At 38.0% G+C, this 19536-nt stretch overlaps 1 protein-coding gene across 1 annotated transcript in view; it reads right to left on the reverse strand.

Annotated features, from left to right (window-relative positions):
• NFAT5 (nuclear factor of activated T cells 5) overlaps nt 1-15681 on the reverse strand; it is a 155564-nt gene extending 139883 nt beyond the window's left edge. Inside the window, exon 1 of the mRNA XM_069085459.1 lies at nt 15283-15681. Coding sequence (XP_068941560.1) covers nt 15283-15355 — 73 coding nt within the window. The 5' untranslated portion in view covers nt 15356-15681. The remainder of the gene's footprint in view (nt 1-15282) is intronic.
• Between the last annotated feature and the right edge of the window lie 3855 nt (nt 15682-19536).

Below are 19536 nucleotides of genomic sequence, written 5' to 3' on the forward strand. Positions count from 1 at the left end.
ATTTTCTATAAGCATGGTACCCAAACTTAGCCCCAGTCCTAGAAGTCATGTTCATAGAACCATACAACATTAGATCTAGAAAGTATCTGACATCACCTAATCCAGCTCTATTTTGCAGATGAGGAAACTTTTGTTTACTTCCTAGTTCTCATATGTGTTTTAGATAGAGTTGTCAGGTAAAAGGATCTCTGCGTAAGTGAGGGATTGTAGTATATTTCTGGAACCTGGTTCTTGTTCATAAGCCTGCTGAAAATTCATGATTGTGACTTTTTTATATATGTACTTATAAGTTCTAAGATACTCAAGAACAGCTGGGCCTAAATACTACCTCTCACAATTACTATAATCTGACCATGGAGAAGTCACTTAAACTTGGTGAGGCTCAAGCTACTCTCCAAGAATAAAAGTTATAAAGAATTGCTATTATCAGTGGAACAAGTTTTCTCATGAAAGAAATCACAACTCTTTGATATATCTTATTCAAAAGTCTTTATATTCTATTGATGAAACATTCCAGTTATTTGAAAGTAAGAATTGTTTCACATAAATGCAGCAATCTGGTGTATTTTGGTATTTTGGGTGTACTGGCTTTAAGAGACAGCTCTCCCTTGAAATTTTTTTTTTTAAGTAAGATTAGGGTATTTTCAGGGAGAGAGGGAATCCCTATTTATACAGATGCCTTTGCTTATTTTTGAGTATAATTCCTCTGTTGAACCATATAATTAAGTTTAACTTATATTTATTTTTAATTGCTAATGTAAGGTAAATTTTTTTTTAATTTGCAAATTCATAAGTCTTCTTTACAATTACACAAAGATAAACATTTGTTAGCCAGAGACACATATGAACCCCACCAAAATAAAGACTTGTGAAAAGTCAAACATTATATTCACTGACTGTATATACAATTATAATTAAAGCAGATGACTCATTTAAACAAATGCACAAAGCTAGCAAAAGAAAAGTAAAGGAACCTAATAAATGAATTTCTTGATTGCTCCTCTCAGTCCTGGCTATGTGATCTAACAGATATTTAAGTATTCAATCATACTGCTAACAAAATTCAGTTTCAATTTCTGGTATTCTAATGAAAATATAGTTTGAAAACCACTTACAAAATCTGAATTTTACTGCATTTAAATATTTATAATATACACATTATAGTACTTGTTACAAAAGGGGCTCTCATGAACAAGTCAAACAGGATGAGTAGTCATGGATGGGTTGAGAACTGCATCTTTGGAGGGAACAAGCACACTGATAAGATCACAGAAGCATATGAGTATTCAGTCTTTAATAACTTTTCATCTAAAAGTAACATTTCAGATTTTAATTACTTTCTCAAAAACACACTTTTATAATTACTATCCTGTGATCAGTTATTTTTTAAATAAAATTTAAACTTTATATATTGTACTTCAAGCCTGTAAGTTATATAGGTAGGGTAAACCATGTTCTTGGACTTAGTATAAGATTGTTCACCTATTAAATTTATATAGCTCTGCTGCACTGTCATTCTTTTCTAGGCAATAGTGAATTACTAACAATATTAATACTATATAACTCAAACTTGCTAGCAGATTCCAAAAATTAACACCCTAGAAAAATCTTAAATTTATCTGTATTCTTAATCCTAATTCTCTAAGCATGAATAAGAATTAGGAAACTTTTTATATATCTTAACTTTTTCTCCTCTATATTTTCTACTTTAATAATTTCCTTTTGGGAAGCAGCTAGGCGGCACATTGAATAGAGCACCGGCACTGGAATCAGGAGGACCTGAGTTCAAATTTAGTGTCAGACACTTAACACTTACTAGCTGTGTGACCTTGGGCAAGTCACTTAACTTCAATTGCCTGCCTCCCCCCCCCCTTCAAAAAGACAAAAACAAAACAAAAATAATTTCCTTTTTTTTTTTAAAGGGGAAGATAACTAAAAAATAACGGTGATCACTTAGGAATACCAAAATTTTAAAAAAAATTTTTAAAGGCTCTAACAGGGAGAAACAGAAAGAAGCAATTACCTTCTGTGAACTGCCAGCCAAGCCATTCAAATACCAGCTTATTGGCAACCCTAGGATCAGTAAAGGAGAAAGAAGACATAAAAGACAATAAGAGTTTTCTAAAAATACAAACGTGAAAAATAATGAGGAAAGGGGAATATAATTTAGGGACAGAAGGAAAAACAGATAAAAGATGAAAAAGTATAAAGAAGGAGAATGCAAAAAATATCATGAAAGATACTATGAGAAAGTTAGATGAACTGTGGAGAGAGAAGTTCAAAAACAAAAGGCAAAAAAAAAAGTTTATGCTTATAAAATTTAAATTCTTGAATCATCTATTACCTCAGCCACTTGTTCCCTTTTTTACCCATTTCTTCCCAAATCTAGGAATCTGTAAATTTCCAGAAGAAAGGGAAAACTTTTAACAAGGTAAAATAACTTAAGTCCTTTCTATTATCTCTGCAGTCAGTGTAAGCAGTAGCTGTTACAGTAAACTCCATAGTATATGCTGGAAATTTATATAACTATCAAGACGTGTAGATAGTAATATGTGCCACGACTCTTAAACATGTTCCTGAAACCCTAGAAACAGTCCCAAGAACTAGCTGGGTGGGATCTAAGCATTCCCTGCAGGCATTTGGCTTCACTGGAGCGTCTCTGAGGTCAGCTTGACCTCTACAGTAAACTTCTAGGTTAGAGATTTCTAGTCACATAAAGCTATATTCAAACAATATTAATAAAGCATAAATAATAAGTATTTCCCCCACATTCTGCAAAGGTATTAAGTTGTTCAAACTCACCTAAGGCAAGAAATCCTAGGTACTCCAGACATAAGCAACTTATAAAGCTAAAGTAGTCTTCTCTACTGTTGCACACAAAGAATTTATTGGCAAAGCCTTCTTCCAAACAGTTACCATACATAACTTCTCTTCTGTAGTTTTTAGAAACTTTTAAGGCCCCTTACCAAAGTAACTGAACTATGAAACAACATATAGCAGCTAGGTGGCAAAGTAGGTAAAAGTGCTAGACTGGGAAATCAGAAATGAGTTTAAATGTCACCCCAGTCATTTACTTAGCTGTATGACTTTGTGCAAATCACCTAACCACTATTAGCTTCAGTTTCTTCATCTGTAAAATGGGGATAATAATAAGACCTACCTAGTTGTGGGGTTCAAATGAGATATTTGTAAAGTCCTTAGCACAGTGTCTGGCACATAGTAGGTACTGTATAAATGATTATGCTTGTTTGTTTACTTTCCTTCTTCCTTTCTTCTATACACCCAAGTTTGTTTCATTGCTCATTTTTAATGTGTTTTTAAATCTGGGGTTTTCAGTTGATGTTACCTTAAGGAAATGAAGAAAAGTTATACCTCTTAAAGAGCACACTTCAGTGACTATTAGAGATATAATAGATATTAACATGGGAAAGTCAAATGACTCAAGCCCACAATGAAACAGGATCACACAGAAGCACAAAGGAAAGGTATAATTTAATAAAAAAAAAAAAAAGTCAACAACTGACAAATTATTGCTCTGAAACACCATAACTGAACCTCAGAAAACAAGAAAAGCTTTTAACAAGGGCCTGGTACCTGGCAGTAACCTGATTACGCTACAATGTCACTGGCTTCTTACCCCCTTAGCTGACATTCATTTGCTTTTGCATGGTGAATGCTCAATCAGTTCCACTGATTTACTTCTCTAATTCTTAACTAGTACCAAATTGTTTTGATAATTCCCACTTTATGATATAGTTTGATAACTCATGCTTATAGGTCCCTTCCCATACTATTTTTTCATTATTTCCTTTAAAATTCTTGACCTTGCATTCCTCCATATTAATTTTGTTATTTCTTTTCTAGCTCTATAAAGCAATCATTTGGTAGGTTGACTGTCATGGTAACAAGTAAATCAATGTAGGTAATAATGTCACGTTTATTATACTGATTCAGGCTAACCAAGAACAAGTAATATTGTTAATAATTTAGGTTTATTTCTATAGAGTATTTTACAGTTACATCACTATAAGTATATGTCTTCATAGATAGATTCAAATATTACATACATTCTGCAGTTGTTTTGAACAGAATTTTTCTTTCTCTCTGTCCCTGTGAGATTTTGTTGCTAATATATAAAATGCTGATGATTTATCTGCATTTGTCATATATGCTGCAACTGTGCTGAAATTATTATTTCAATTAATTCTTTTAGTTGACTCTTTGGGGCAAAAGTTCTTAACCTAGGGTCTGTGAACTTCTTTTTAATATTTTGATAACTGTATATCAGTGTAATTGTTTTTTTTATAATCTTGTATATTTTGTTTTATGCATTTAAAAACATTATTCTGAAAAGGAGCTGAGAGGCTTCACCAGACTGCCAAAGGATTCTGTGACATAAAAACAGTCAAATACTCCCGCTCTAGACCAATATTCCTAATGAACAATGACACAAAAATACTAAATATTAGTACAATATATTAAAGTTATTATATATTATTACCAGGTTCAATTTATGCCAGGAATGTAGGGTTGGTTCAATATAAGAAAAGTATAAAATGTAACAGGTCACAGTAATAAAAAAAATTTTTTTAAACACATAATTATCTCAATAGCTACTGAAAAGGATTTTGACAAAATCTAACCCCTATTTCTGTTTAAAACGATAAAAAACATAGGAATACATGAACTTTTCCTTAACATGGTAAGTAGTACCTATCTAAAACCAAAAGCAAACATTATAAGTAAAGGAGAAAGGTTAAAAAGTCTATGCAGTAAGATCAGTGGTAAAACAAGAGTGGCAGTTATCTATCACTTCTATTTAACACAGTGCTAGAAATGTCAAATATAAGAGAAGAAAGAAGTTAGAACAAAGGTAAATAGGAAGCAAAACCACTGCTTTTTGCAAATGATTTATCTAGAGAACTCCCAAGTAGGGATTCTTAAACTTTTTAGTATCATAGACCCCTTTGGCAGTCTGCTGAAGCCTACATATCCTTCTCAGATTATTATTTTTAAATTAATAAAATGTATAGGATTATGAAGAAACCTGATTATAATGAAATACAGTTGTCAAAAGACTTCAGGAAAAAAAAAACCTCAACTCTATATTTTCTTTCTTTGTGTTGTATTGTCCACAGTGATTTAGGTATCAAAACTATATTTGCATCATGATTTTATTTGTATCATAGAAAGAGTAAGGACAAGTCATTTCTTTGCCTATTTTTTTAAAATAATTTACATAATAATGAAATTGTTTTTTGAATGTTTGACAAAATTCACATGTAAATCCATCTGGTTTTGGAGTTTCTGCTCCCTCTCCCCTTTTCAGAGTACATCAAGGGTTGCTTCATCAAAGGTTCCTTCCTGATATCAGGACATTTAAATGATCTACTTCTTGAATATTTTTTGTAAATATTAATCCAGATCATCTAAATTATCAGTTTCACTGGCACATAATTTGGCAAGATAATTTCTTATAGTTTTCTCTACTTTCCTCATGAATTGTTATGAAGTCTCTTTCATTTCATATAAACAATTTGGTTTTCCTCTTTTTTTAATCACACTAGATGTTTATAATTTTATTAATTTTTTTAAAGCTCATTTTATTTTGTTTTCATTTTGTTAATCTTTTATTATCAGAATTTCTACTTCAATATTTTGTTGGGAGTTTTTTATTGGTTGTTTTCCTAGGGATTTTTTTGTTATTGTTGCATACTCAATTTGTTGATTTATTCTTTCTCCTTTGTTGATTAAAGTGTTTAGATATATAAATTTTCTCCCAAGGACTGCTTAGCTGCTTCCCATAAATTCTGGTATGTTGTCTCATTGTTATGATTTTCTTTGATGAAATTTTTTATTGTTTCTATGACTTGTTCTTTGACCCATTAATTCTTTAAAATAAATTTGGTCTTAATTTTTAATTCTTTTTTTAAGTCCCTTTATTGAATATAGCTTTTATTACATAGTGAATAGTCATAAAAGATTACTTTCAGTATTTCTGTTTTCCTGCATTTGTTCATGAGGTTTTTGTGCCCCAAAACAATGGTCAATTTTTGCAGATGTGCTATGCATGGTTAAATAAAAAATAAATAAAATTCCTTCTGTTCCCATTCAATAATCAACAGAGATCTACCATCTCTAATTTTTCTAAAGTTATTTTCAGGTCCTTAACTTCTTTCTCTCTTTGTTCTACTGGTTCAAGTCCGAAAGGGGTACTAAGGACTCCCCCTGCCATTATAGTTTTACTGTATATTTCTCCCAATATGATTGACTTTTAAAGCATTTAGATGCTATATTGAGACCTGGGAAAGACCTTCATTTAAAAGGGCTGAGGTCTCCCACTATATCTAGGGCCATCTCCAGTCACCTGATCTATTTCTTGCCCAGGACTCAGATGGCTCCAGGAAGAAAAAGTGAGGCTGTTGACTTTGACTAGCCCTCCCTCACTTAACTCCAATTCACTTTCATGTCAAGGCCCTCTTTATAAGAAAGAAGAACAAACAACAATAGGCTTTAAGCATATTATAATTTCCCTGCTAATCTCTTTTTATCACATCTCTTTTTACTATCACCTTCTATGAATCATAATTGCTACTCCGGTTTTATTGTTTTTATTTCAGCTGAATATAATAGATTCTGCTCTAGTACCTGTATTTTAACTCTGTATAAAACTTTATGTTGCAAGTGTGTAAATCGTAGTGGCCTGACAATGAGGATAGGTTGTTTTTTTAAAAGAACAACAAAAAATTGCTAACCATTTCCACGAGGAAAAAATTTTGCCACAGGCAAGACAATACAAAGACTGAAGTTTGATGTACTAAAAGTACGGGGGGATGTGAGGGGGAGTAATTTTTACTAATGAAATAAATTCATTTTTTTTTCATTCAAGGCTATATACCAAAACTGCTGTCAGAATAAATCCAGATGAACCTATACATCTATAATCTAGCATCTTCACCGGACTATAAAACAGCCACCCAAAAAATTTTTTTAAGCTTCCTGGAAATCTTATTGCAAGAGTCAATTAACATAATTATTTTTCTTTATCAAGTAATTCTTACACAGTTCTACCATTTTAGGATTTTCTAAAATCATAATCAAGTTTATTTTTTAAAGATAAGATAAACCAGCAAAGTATTCCCAGTATTACAAACTCTTCTTATCCAGCATCTCAAAAATCAATGACTAAATTTGAAATGTTCTGGTAAAAGGACACAGGAAGCAAGTGATAACATTCAAAATAACTATTTACCATCAACTAGTTAGTCAGAGTAAAAACAAATCCCTAAATCATCCTTTGGATAATAGTAGGTGTCGTTTAAATCATACTTTAAGGTTTACAAAGCCATTTACATGTTATCCCATGTGATCTCACAACAACTCTAAGAAGCATATGCCTTTATTATTCCCATTTTACATACAAATTAGGAAAGTGAAGCTGAGAGATTAAGTGATTTTCCCAGTCACAGAGCTAGTTAACTAAAGCATTTGAGGCACCATTTGAACTCAAGTATTTCTCATTATAAGTTCACTGCCATATCCCCTGAGTCACCTTAGGAAATAAGAACAAATAAAAGTAATTGTCTAAAGTAACATGCCTTAGTTCAAAAACCCAAGAAAAGATATCCCTAGTTGCCATAAGATCAGTTTATATTTTTGTTAGTAGCTGTTGCTAAATTAGGAAGAAAATTTCTAACTTTCCATTGAAGTGCATGCTTATAATTTTCAGGGAGGGAAAGGATGGCTACTGACTCTTGCCACATAATTGTTTAAGTGTTTTAAATTTTCATCGTAATTTTCTAAGATAACAACAAGGAGAAAATACATGAATATAAGAATCCTGCTTTTTTGTAACATTTCCCATTTTTCCCTATTCAATTTCAGTGGCTGATGACAGAGATACCTGAAGGTAGGGAGAGCTTTCATTCATTTAAGAAACTGTCCACTCACTATACCTCTTCAGGCCATGGCCCTCCCCAGTAGGTACTACTGTTTACAGATCACCTAAATTAAAAATAAATGGTTTTTTGTGACTTCAAAAAAAAGAGAAAGAAAGAAAAGAATCCTTTTAAATAAACTGCATAATTCTAGAAACAAGACCAAATCAGAAAAAAAAAAAAAACCCTCAGCAACAATTATAAAATGTAACAATTTTACTTGAGAATTTGGTAAAGAATTCTCAATGCTTTGGGAAAACAATTAGGTTGATCACTCATTAAAACTTGAGGGTTAATTTACACCTTTTATTTCTTTACTTATTATTTTAAATGTAAACTATAATGCAATTAATAATTTAAAGGCATTTTTTAAATTCTTCTCTTTTCTTTTTCATGAGGAACACAAGCATGGCACCAAGAAGGGAAACTGGAAATAGATCAAGAACCAGACATTCCCTGCACCTGACATAGTAATTCTAATGTCAACACTTATAGCCTGATAAAAGCCTGGGGAAAGACAAAACCAGGAGGTAGAAAATCAAGGAAAGACATGGGGCAGATCCCTGGAAATCAGAAACTAGAATGGGTTATCACTAAAACTAAACTTTGGTAATAATTGGCATTTATAATAGCTATGATAAGTTATTTCATTCTTAAAATATTTACCATAAAATCTTTCTAGTAAAATCTCAAAATAGAACTCACTGTATACTGGGTAAGAACATAACTACCTTAGTACCATAGGCCAAAAAAATTGAGGACAACTGTAAATCCAGGAATATAGCTCTAATATATAGAGGAATATAACTTTTTAAAAATGGTTTTCATTTGGGTCCATGGTAACAAATAACTATAAAATATTTGCCACAGGCAGATGCTTATGTAATCTTGGTTTATTGATAACAGAAAAAAAAATAGTAGTAAGTATCTATGATCAAGAAGTAGCAAAGTCACTTGGACCAGTTCAAACTATATTGACTGGCACATATGTTTTAAAACATCTCCAAGCCAGCTATAACTCCAAAGTCCTTTCCCTAAAGATATCCATACTTAGTATCAACCATATTTGGGATGAGAGGGGTGGAGAAATGCTCCATAAAAAAAAGATTGTAGGAGCTTACTTGGAACTTGAATCCCACATTCTGAAGGCCAAGCTTTCAATTATTATATGGAGAGGTGGTAGACAAAGTACTAAACTTGAAAATCAGCACGACTTGAATATAACCACCTTTTATACTATCTGTGTGGCTATAAGCAAGCGACTTAACCTCATCTTCCAGATCTTTAAAATGGGAATAATAATTATATCCATAGTCCATACACCTGACAAATTTATGAAGTTTAAATGAGATGATATATGTAAAGCACCTTGAAAACTTTAAAATGCTATATAAAAGCTAAATTACTATTATATAATAGTATGCACATAACTATTCCTAAATTTCATATAGATCCTAAATGTAGAGTTTTTCTTGCCTAGAAAAACAACATGGAATTTTAGGGCTTTAATGGGTCAAAATTAGATACTGACGTTTCTTCTTCTAAGAGAAAGGTCCTAGGGGCAGCTAGGTGGCACAGTGAGTAAAAACGCCCACCGGGGAGTCGGGAGGACCCGAGATTGGTTCAGGCCTCAGATACTTAACACCCCCACAAAAAAAAACTGGCCGTGTAACCTTAAGCAAGTTACTTAACCCCAACTGCTTTAAAAAAGAAAAAAGAGAGAAAGGTCCTTTGCCTCCAATTCTCTTTCCTCATCTTCCATTTTCTGGCTTCCTTCAAATCCCAGCTAAAATCCCACCTTCTACAGGAAACCTTTCTAGAGTCTTTTTAAATCTAGGGCCTTCTGTTGATTATTCCCTATTTATGGCTGTCCATAGCTTATACAGTTATTTGCATGATGTCTCCCCCATTAGACTGTGAACTTCTGGAGAGCAGATACTGCCTTTTATACCCTTCTTTATCTATCCAGCACTTGGCATGGTACCTGGTACATAGTGGGCACCTAATAAATGTTTACTAACTGATCTATACTTTCTAGGTCAAATGGGAGGAAGAAGGGGAGTAAAACAGATCTTGTGTGTGTTTAGCCTTAATGAACTGCATATACAAATTAAGAATACATAAAATAGAAATAAGTGAAAGTAATAGTTAAAAGAAAAAGCTCTTATAGTCTTATATAAAGAAAAACTCATAGTCTGAAATTTTATACAAGAAAAAGGTACTAACACAATCAATCAATAAACATTAAAGGCCTACTATGTGCCAGGTAAGTGCTCAGGATACAAGAAAAATGGCAAAAGATAGTTCCTGTCCTACAATCAAAAAAAACACAAAAGTGAATTCTCTTATGTTAGATTTGGACTCAGGGACAGAAGCAAGAAAAAGTAGAATGGAGAATTACCATTATGCTACAATGGTTGATGAACAAAAAGGGCACCCACATTTGTAACACAGGGAATATGAACTGAACCTGTGACTTCATTAATATAAGGAGCATCCATATGAAGAAAATCTCTCTCACCAATGCAAGGTGACACCTTCTCTACAACTCAAGACTCAGTTGCCTAGAGCACTTAGGCTTGTGAAGGGTCAACCAACTAAGATGTCAGATGCCAAACTTGAAACTAAGTATTCCTGGCTTCACGGACACTTCTCTTTCCCTAATACTCTTTTGCCTCTTTATATCATTCCACAAATTAATTAGCTTCATCTAAGAGGTAAAATCAAATTCCTATAGAAACTTAATGATTATAAGACCTATCTTAATGACAAAGAATCATAAAAGAGGGTTCCTACATTATAAGTGTCAGAGTGCCTGTTATAAATGAGTTTGTTTTCTAAAAATAATTGATATTTAAAATTAATATAATGAATAAGCATGTGTAAATTAAATAGCCAACCACAAAAGAAAGTTAGTTTCTATTAATACCCTTTATTAAAACAAAGAAAAAGACATGCCTATGTTCATTTCACATATTAAGTTCTATCAGTGTGAAAATACACTTTAAGGGTTAAGAAAACCTACTACAGTGCCCTGCACACTAGGAAGAATTAATAAATCTTTTCTTAATTAAATTGAAATATCATTGCATAAACATTTATTTTTACATAAGAACATATAAAAAACAATAAAACTTGCTTATACCTTCAAAAATTCAGTAGTATCCCCAAATGATAGGAAAGAATTTAGCTTTAAATAAATATACACAGTGTGGCCCAGTGGATATCGTGCCAGCCTTGGAGCCTGAAAAATCTGGGGTCATGTTCCACTAGCACAACATATAAATATCGGTCCTCAATACTCTCCAAGCAGTTCTCTAAGACTATTATCCATAGTAAAGATCATAGCCAGTCTGCTTCTGTAGACTCCTCATCTAAGATTTTCCTATAGTAAAACAAACACCAGTCTAGTCCCTATTCCTATATGCATATATTAATTATTTTGCTATTTCTCTTTTCCTATCAACTTTTCAAAGTTAAATCCTGATTTTTTTCATACTTGAACTCTGATTACAACCTCTAAGGTTATGACACTGATTTGTTGTCATAGAAATACACACTTACACAACTAGAAAAAACTTCAATAAAATGATCACAAATGAAACAGAATGAGGGTCAAAGCTCACCTATTAGAAGAAATACTTCTAAAAGCTCACTTAAACTTGCAAAATATCAGTAATACTTTATACACTTAATATATTTTTTTGTAAAAGAAAAACATAAGTGCTCATATGAGAACTTTTTTCTATAATACAGGTTACTGTTAAAATAACTTAATGCTAAAAATAATAAAATAACAAGATTAAATTCATACTGAAATTATTTTCAAAGAGTTATCTTCTGGATTGTCAATAGGACAAATTACAGACAAATCATTCATCACATACTACTTATAATCCAGAGAAAGTGAATAATAACCTCCCTCAAACTAGTCACTGTCCTAGAGAGCAGCACAATAGATTATTTTACCTAGACTTAGCATTAAAATCTCAACATACTAACCAACTAAAGTCAACATTCAAGTTTCTAAATTATTCTACATATATATAATTTTAATACATTAGTGTAACTCCCTCAAACCCTTTGTAAAAATCCTATCTCAAGTAATAACTTTATACTTGCTTATTTGATCCTCCTTATTCTTTTTTAAATTTTAATTTATGAAATAAAACAAGAATTTCTATAACATAGTAGAATGATTGCACATGAAACTACAAATATATTATATACAACTTGCTTATCCTCAAAATGAATGTGATAAAGTTTTTTTCGAACGAGTAAAGCACTTCAAATATATAAAATACTAAATGCCAAAAGTAAAAAGGACTCCATAAAACAAGTCTATTTTTAGTCCATATGAATGAGCCACCTAAAAAGAATTAACTTCATCAACTACTATCCCACATTTTTATTTCCTACTTTAAATTTCCTATTTGTTATGAAATCAGAGTGGTGTTATTAAGTCATAAAAAGCATAAGTTGATAAATTTTATTGAAAGAGCACAAATTTTAAACCCGAGCGTCCCAAAAGATACCAAAAATAAAATTTTAAGTGATTCCATTATGTTTTTCAGGTCTTCTCAAGTCACTGATAGTCAAATCTGAGACTATGAAGGTCCACTACTGATACCACACCCAGTAATTAAGTCCATTGCAATATCCTTCCAAAAGAAGGATCATTTGCTCTAATAAAAAAAGTACATTGTGCGAGTTTGCAGAATTTCAAACTTTCTTATATTACACTTTTCTTTCCCCATTTTAAGGAAAACTTACACATACTGACACAATATTCTTTAAAATGGTACTGTGCTGACCTTCTAATAGCTCAGCTCTAGGAAAATTCTGTTGTGAGAGTGATTTGAGAGGATCTAAAAAATACAAAAGGCATTATTTTCATGCTGAATAAAATTCTATGCTATACATAATACCAGTGCTAATATACCACTCTTCTGTAATTTGAAATAACCTTTAAGTAATAAAGCCTATTTTTGTGAAAAATATTCCTCTTATTACTACTCCAATACTTGTTCATTTTATTACTTCCTATAGAACATAGTTCTCTTAATAACTATCACTTTTTTTTATTGTGTTCTACTTTTTGATACATAAACTCCAACATTTCCATACAACTTCAGGTACTGTTGCCTAAAAGCCATCTTACATTCAACATGATAGTAGCAGCCAATTATAGTCACCAGAGTAACAGACAATGGTTACAGTTACTAAGTTGGGTTCTGTGTACAAACTCAGGAGCAAACTCCATTTAACTAACTTATCAGAGACCAAAATCTTTTATTCAGCTCGAATTAAAATTTTTATATCAATCAATAAAAATTTAGAAAATCTCAATTGCTTTTATTCCTTCGGTGAAAATGAAGTAAAATAGTTTAACCATTCTAAGCTGTTTTTAAGTCCAATCAAAACTCTAAAGAAGACAATTTACATTAGAAAAGAATTTTTTTAAAGGTGATCCTCTTCTCCCTTTAAGAATGGCCTAAGAGATGGTTAATATTATAGTGGGAGAATTTTGGTGTGATGCCCCTTGCACAGGGAACCTGTTCTGACACATTCTTGTGGTGTCCAGTATAGGAATTTAACCTCACCGGACATCAAGCTCGGTTGCTAATACTTCAACTCCCGGGAATTCCCTAGAGGCCTTAGTCAAGAGAGTTTGGTTTGGGCCTTTCTAATGCCACCTTTTGCAGATGGCAAAAAAAAATTATGCTTCTCCAAGGACTGGGGGAGTCTGTCTACGTTGGTACCCTGAAGACAGGCCAGAGTAATAAGATGTGTCCATAGAGGAAACCGACCGCTATGTGAAAGCAGGGAAGGCATAATCACTTCGTGACCAGAGACTGCTTCTGAGACAGGCAGATGAAAATTTGGGCCTCTCCTCGGCTAAATGACGGAGAAGGAAAGGCTCCTGGTCTAAGGGGGCTGTCCCAGAATAGCTAAGGAGGAGATTAGGCCAGGGCTGACGCTGGGGACCTGTGAGGGAAAGTAGCCGAGAGCCGACCGACTAAAAGCTGGAAGGGGGAAAGAGCCGGCCCCTCTCTATGCCCAGAACCAGGGACGACGCCACAACACCCAGCTCGCTTGGGCCCGGCGGGGCAACTTTCCTGGGTCGGGCCCTGGCAGAAACAGCAGCCACTGACCGACCCCAGCGACATGGCCCTGCCAGGAGAGGGGATGCGATGAGTAATCCCCGAGCAAGCAGGGAGGCCCGGGCCCGACGGCCGCAGGGGAAGAGCAGCGGAAAGGAGAGGGAGAGCAGGGGAGGCGGAATGGTGGCGACGAGAAAGGGGAGGGAAGATCCTTAAAGCGATTAATGCCGCAGAGACGAGACGAGACGAGACGAAAGCGGCAGCGGCGGGCAGGCGGCATCCAGGGGCTCAGGGAGCACGGGCGGCCCCAGGGAGCCTGCGAGGGGGCAGCGCGGGGAGGGGGCGAGGAGGAGGAGGTCCCACGCCTCCCTACACAATCTCCATGGCCCCCATCCGTCCCCGTGTGTCCCCCGCCCCGATGCCATCCCTGCCGGTACCCAGCGGGCCCCCAACACCGCACTCCGCGGCCCTGGCTCGCTGGTCGTGTCGTTCTACCCCACCCCCGCCTCTATGCCATCCCGGCTGGTGCCCGGCGCCCCCCGCCCCCATCCCCTGGGCCTGGATCGCGGGCCTTGACACCACCACTCCCCCAGCCTTCATACCATCCTGGCACGCTGCCCGTCTTCTCACTAACCCCGAGACTGGCTCGCCGGCCGTGTCCCTCCCCCCGCCCCACTCTATGCCTTACTCAGTCACCGGCCGTGCCCCCCCGGCCCTATGCCATCCTAGCTGATGCCCCCAGGGCCCGACTCGTTGACCAAATCTCCCTCCTCTCGCCCCCCCCGCCCCTTGCCACCCAAGCTCCCTGGCCGTGTCCCCCAGCTCCCATGCCACCCAGGCTCCCTGGTTATGACTCCCCACCTCGTGCCATCCAAGCTCTCTGGCCGTGCCACCCCCGCTCCCATGCCATCCCGGCTCCCTGGCCGTTCCCCACAGACCGTCCAGTCTCCCGGCCATCCCCCCACGTCATCCCGGCCCCCTGGCGGTCCCCCCATGCCATCCTAGCTCCCTGGCCGTCCCCCCACGCCATCCCGGCTCCCTGGGCGTCCCCCAGATACCGTCCAGTCTCCCTGATCATCACCCTACGCCATCCTGGCCCCTTGGCCGTCCCCGCACTCCATCCTGGCTCCTCCGCCGTGCTCTCCCCCCGCCCCCACGCCATCCCGGTTGGGGCCCCCAGTCCGGCTCGCGGGCCGTGCCCCACGCCACCCCGGCTGCTGCCCCCCGCCCGGGTGACTCACCTCTCGAGTACAGGGACTTGGGCGACTCCAGGTCTAGGTCGGCGCTGAGCAATGAGATGAAGTCCGAGGGCATCGCAGCTCGACCCGGCCCGGCCCGAGGGCGGGGGGGTGAGCGGCGGGGGCGGCGGCACCTCCTGTCCGGGAGCTCGGGCACCGGGCCGGGGGCGGCGAGCCACGGAGGAGGCCGGGGGCAGAAGAGGGAGGCGGAGGCGAGGGCTAGGGCGGCCGCCGCCAGGCAGCCCCCACTGGGCACGGAGGCCGGAACTCAACCGGGCCCGCTAGGGCCAAGCTGCGACGGGGAGAGGCGCGAGGGCCGGCGGCGAGGGACGGGCCCAAGGCTACGGCGCTCCGGCTCGAGCTTCTCCTCGGCGAAAACTGACGGGCTCCGCTGCCGCCGCCGCCGCCGCCGCCGCTGACAGGAATCCGGGCCCCGCCCCCGGCGCGACTCCGCGCAGGCGCCTGAGGCCCCCGGAGCGGGGGGCGGAGAGCCGAGCGGCTGGGGAAGAGCCGCAGCGGCGGGCGGGGGGAGGGCCGGCGCCGAAGGGAACAGCATCAACAATCTGTTTCCTGCCGCTGTCCGGGCTGTTCGCGATCTGGGAAAGGGCCGAGAGCCGGGGGGAGGATCGGGGGAGCGGGGGGTGCCTGGGGACTTGTCAACGCCTTGGGGCCCTGGGAGAGGGAAAAGGTATCTGCACTGACCTGTAGCAGCCGAGCTCTAGGTGGTTGAAAGGGCCTACCCAGCCCCCAGGCCAGCGCTGGGGGCTGGGGGTAATCCTGCCAAGAGGGTCTGTAGCCCCAAAGTGGCTTTTTAAGTTCACCGTCTAAATCAGGAGGTGCAAAATCCTGGGGGCTGGGGGGAAGAAGGGCATTTTAAAGTGCGCTGTGTGCATTTGAGGCTTGAGTGGGAAATGGAAGGGTCGGAATGAGAGGAGTAGAAAAGGAGGGGGAGGAATCTGGTGTTAGTTTATAGTAGACACAAAGGCGGTTTTAAAACGGAATGATGATTCAGCCTACCTGGCTGATTCAGGCCATTTTTAACGAGAGAAAGCTAAAGTGCAGTTAGGATAGGGACTGGGCCAGTGATTTCACTGGCAAAGCAAGTCTGCACCTTTTCCACAATTTAGTACCTTAGAAAGTTGCCTAAAGGTTAGTTGACTTGCCCAGAGTCCCATAGTCTTTGTCTGTTGATCTCTCTGTCTCTTATCTCCTCTTCTGTCTCTCCTTCCTTCTATCTCCTCTTCCTCTCTCTCCCTCCCCCTCCTGTCTCTCCCCCTCTTCCTCTCCTCCCCCCTCCCCCCCCCAAACACTGCTAAGCCAAGCTACCAGTTGCTTTAACAACTGTTGCTTTTAACAAATTCTATTTATCACCCTTGGTAACAGGTAGGCTAGTCAAGAATGGATCAAAACAAATTTAATGTTAGTTCTTGGCTGTATGTTTCAGAGACAAAGCTTTCTGTTGTCAAATAAATGCAAACCTTCGCCTCAGATTTTCCTGAATCTAAAATAATACTGAGAAATTGTTCACAAAGTTGTTAAAATGTTTCATGAAATGCATCAATTGACTTAAAGAAGGCACAGAGTGTGTGCATATTGGGAAATAATTTGAACATGGTGTCTAATGCTGATTTTTTTTTAAGTTGCTACAGATTGGTTTTTAAGGTCGCTTTTTAAGATTTCTAATGCATTTGTGTCCATTTATTTAATGGTTCATTTTGCTAACCTCAGATTTGTTTTGGTTTTTGTCTCCTCCCCCCCCCCAAAAACATCGCACGACATGACATCGAAACTGTGATCATAACAACCAAATAACTCTAGAAATATTTGGAGATCTAAAAAGAGGACGCTGCTGGGCACCGTACATGAAGAAAAAAGGGGAGTTGGCTAGGGGTGGGGAGGCTTTGATAAGCTTTGCTCAGAGACTCAGAATTTAAATGTCCTTATAGCCTACGATTTGAACATCTGAATGAAGATGCCCAATTATCTTCCCTGAACCCAGTGTAGTAATTAGTCCTGTGAATATTCTCTTCCTGTCAGAGGTAGGTAAGGTTTCAGAGCCACCCTGTGAGATAGCAAAGCAGAACAGGAAACAACCCTCAAATCACCGTTGCTACCAGCAGATCAGTACACTCTGTAGTAACAAGTCCCAGGGGGAGTTTGTTTAAAACTAGCAGGAGCCACACACATTTGAGAGAGGAAGATTCAAACCAAGCAATACTGGGCATACAGAGAAACTTCATATACATCTTTTATGAACTGTGCCCTCTTGCAAGAAGGATGAGTTTTGTTTCCTATAGTCAGTGCATAAGTCTATGTAACAGGATGAATAGATTACCATTTTCCAGTCGATTTTAATTGAAGAGATAGCGTCTAAATACTAAAACTACCTGAATACATCTCATCAGTTTTTATTTTTGTTTTTCCTTAAAAAGCGCCTTTGTCCAACATCTTCTAGGTCAGCCTCGTCCCCATTTTGCATGCCCGTGCCCACAGGCATGGCAGGAGCAACCATCCTTTCCCCTTCTACACACACTCAAGCAGCATGCTGCCCTATCCAATTCAAAGGCCCCTAAAGCACCTGTTGGGTGCTACATGTGTCTGTAACCCTTTCCCCATGGTGGCTGAATCAATAGTAATTTTTAAAATCATTTTACCTGTCTTAAAATTGGGGGGAGGAGGACAGGATGCCATACTATTTGACATGCCTCTAGGGATGCCCTTGTGCCCTAACCTACAGAACCACCCTCAGGCACTAGGGAGGCCGAAATAGTCCTTGGATGACTGTTTGAAAAGAGTTGCTGTTTCCTGGTATTTTCATAGAACTTTGTTTTTACTGGCCACAACTCTGCAGTATTAGAGGGACCTAGATTTTACTGCTGCTATTCGAAGTTTGGTGCCTAAAAACACAAATACAATTGTTGGCATAAAGTCATAGCTTTGATCTGGTCACAAAATAAGACTGGTCTGGGATGATATTCCAGTATCATTTGGATCTCATCAACTGTTTGCTATCTTTAATTCCAAGGAATTCTCATTCTGTGTTTGAGTTTATGTTTCAATTTCTTCTCATTTCACCTAATATCTGAGATGATTTTTTTCATTTAAAGTACGTCTCATATAGTATAAGAGACTTTTTTACCTTTAATGCAAAGTGAACTGGGAAATTTCCTCTGATTATGTATAATGCTTTGGAGTTGTCTCATAATCATACTATAGCATAGTTACAGTATATTTCCTTTATTTTGCTTAACAAATCATATGTCACATTACTCAGGCACTTGATTAAAATTTTACCAGTACCCAGATTTAAATGTGTAGATTTTGCAAGACAAAATGGCAGATTTTATGTTTCTGGTGCTCTTTAACCCCCACTGGACCTGTTCAGCACTTTGTGAATTTTGTCTACAAATAGCTTGTAAAAACAATAGGCTTATATGTCAGCCATGAAAGAAGAATTAAATAAAACTTATGTTGAACAAAAGAATAGCTTGTCCTAAGACTTCCACAATTTCTGTCATTGTATACACATATTTAAGACTGTTAAAATCATTTTGGTCACGCACATATCTTCGAGCTCAGGTTGAACAAACACAAAATCTAAAAGAAAAGATTCCAGGATGAATCAAGGAAAAGGACAAAAAAGTATAGACCACAAGTTATTCTGTACCAACTTGATATGCCACTCCTTAATTGTAACAGAGAAGTGATAGTGGTGGGAAAGACTAGTTTTGTTTTTAAATAAGTTTTTAATCATGCCTTTCGATTTTACATCGAGGTCGCTTCTGAATATACTTCATCCACCCCCAGGCCCACCAAAGGAGCTTTCTCCTGTGACAAAGAAAACAGATGAATTATGGCACTTGTGCAGAAATCAGTACCAAATCCTTATCATCAATAAACATTTAGTAAGCTCCGATGTTCAAGTTTTCACCCTTATATGTGAATTAATAAATATTTTTGCTGGACAAAGAGGCTGCATACTTGAGAACTCTTATTTGCTGCTGCATACAGCATATTCAAACTGAAAATTCACTTTTTCAAAGTGACTGAGTCTCATCCAGACAAACACAGCAACTGATTTGAATAATACATTTTTGAGGTTTGTGAGTTGGTCAAAGAGCTTTTCTTAGAAGGAGGCTAGAGATGAGATCAGGCCCTCCAGAAATGGAGAAATTACAAACAAGGAGACTACATCCTAGGACCTGATAGAAGATAAAGTAACGAGTAATTTCCAAATAAAATGGGCTCTGAAAATAG

Source organism: Petaurus breviceps, unplaced genomic scaffold (assembly GCF_028583685.1).
Source record: "Petaurus breviceps papuanus isolate PSGF00001 unplaced genomic scaffold, PetGlider_PUasm1.0 176, whole genome shotgun sequence".
NCBI classification, from domain to species: domain Eukaryota; kingdom Metazoa; phylum Chordata; class Mammalia; order Diprotodontia; family Petauridae; genus Petaurus; species Petaurus breviceps.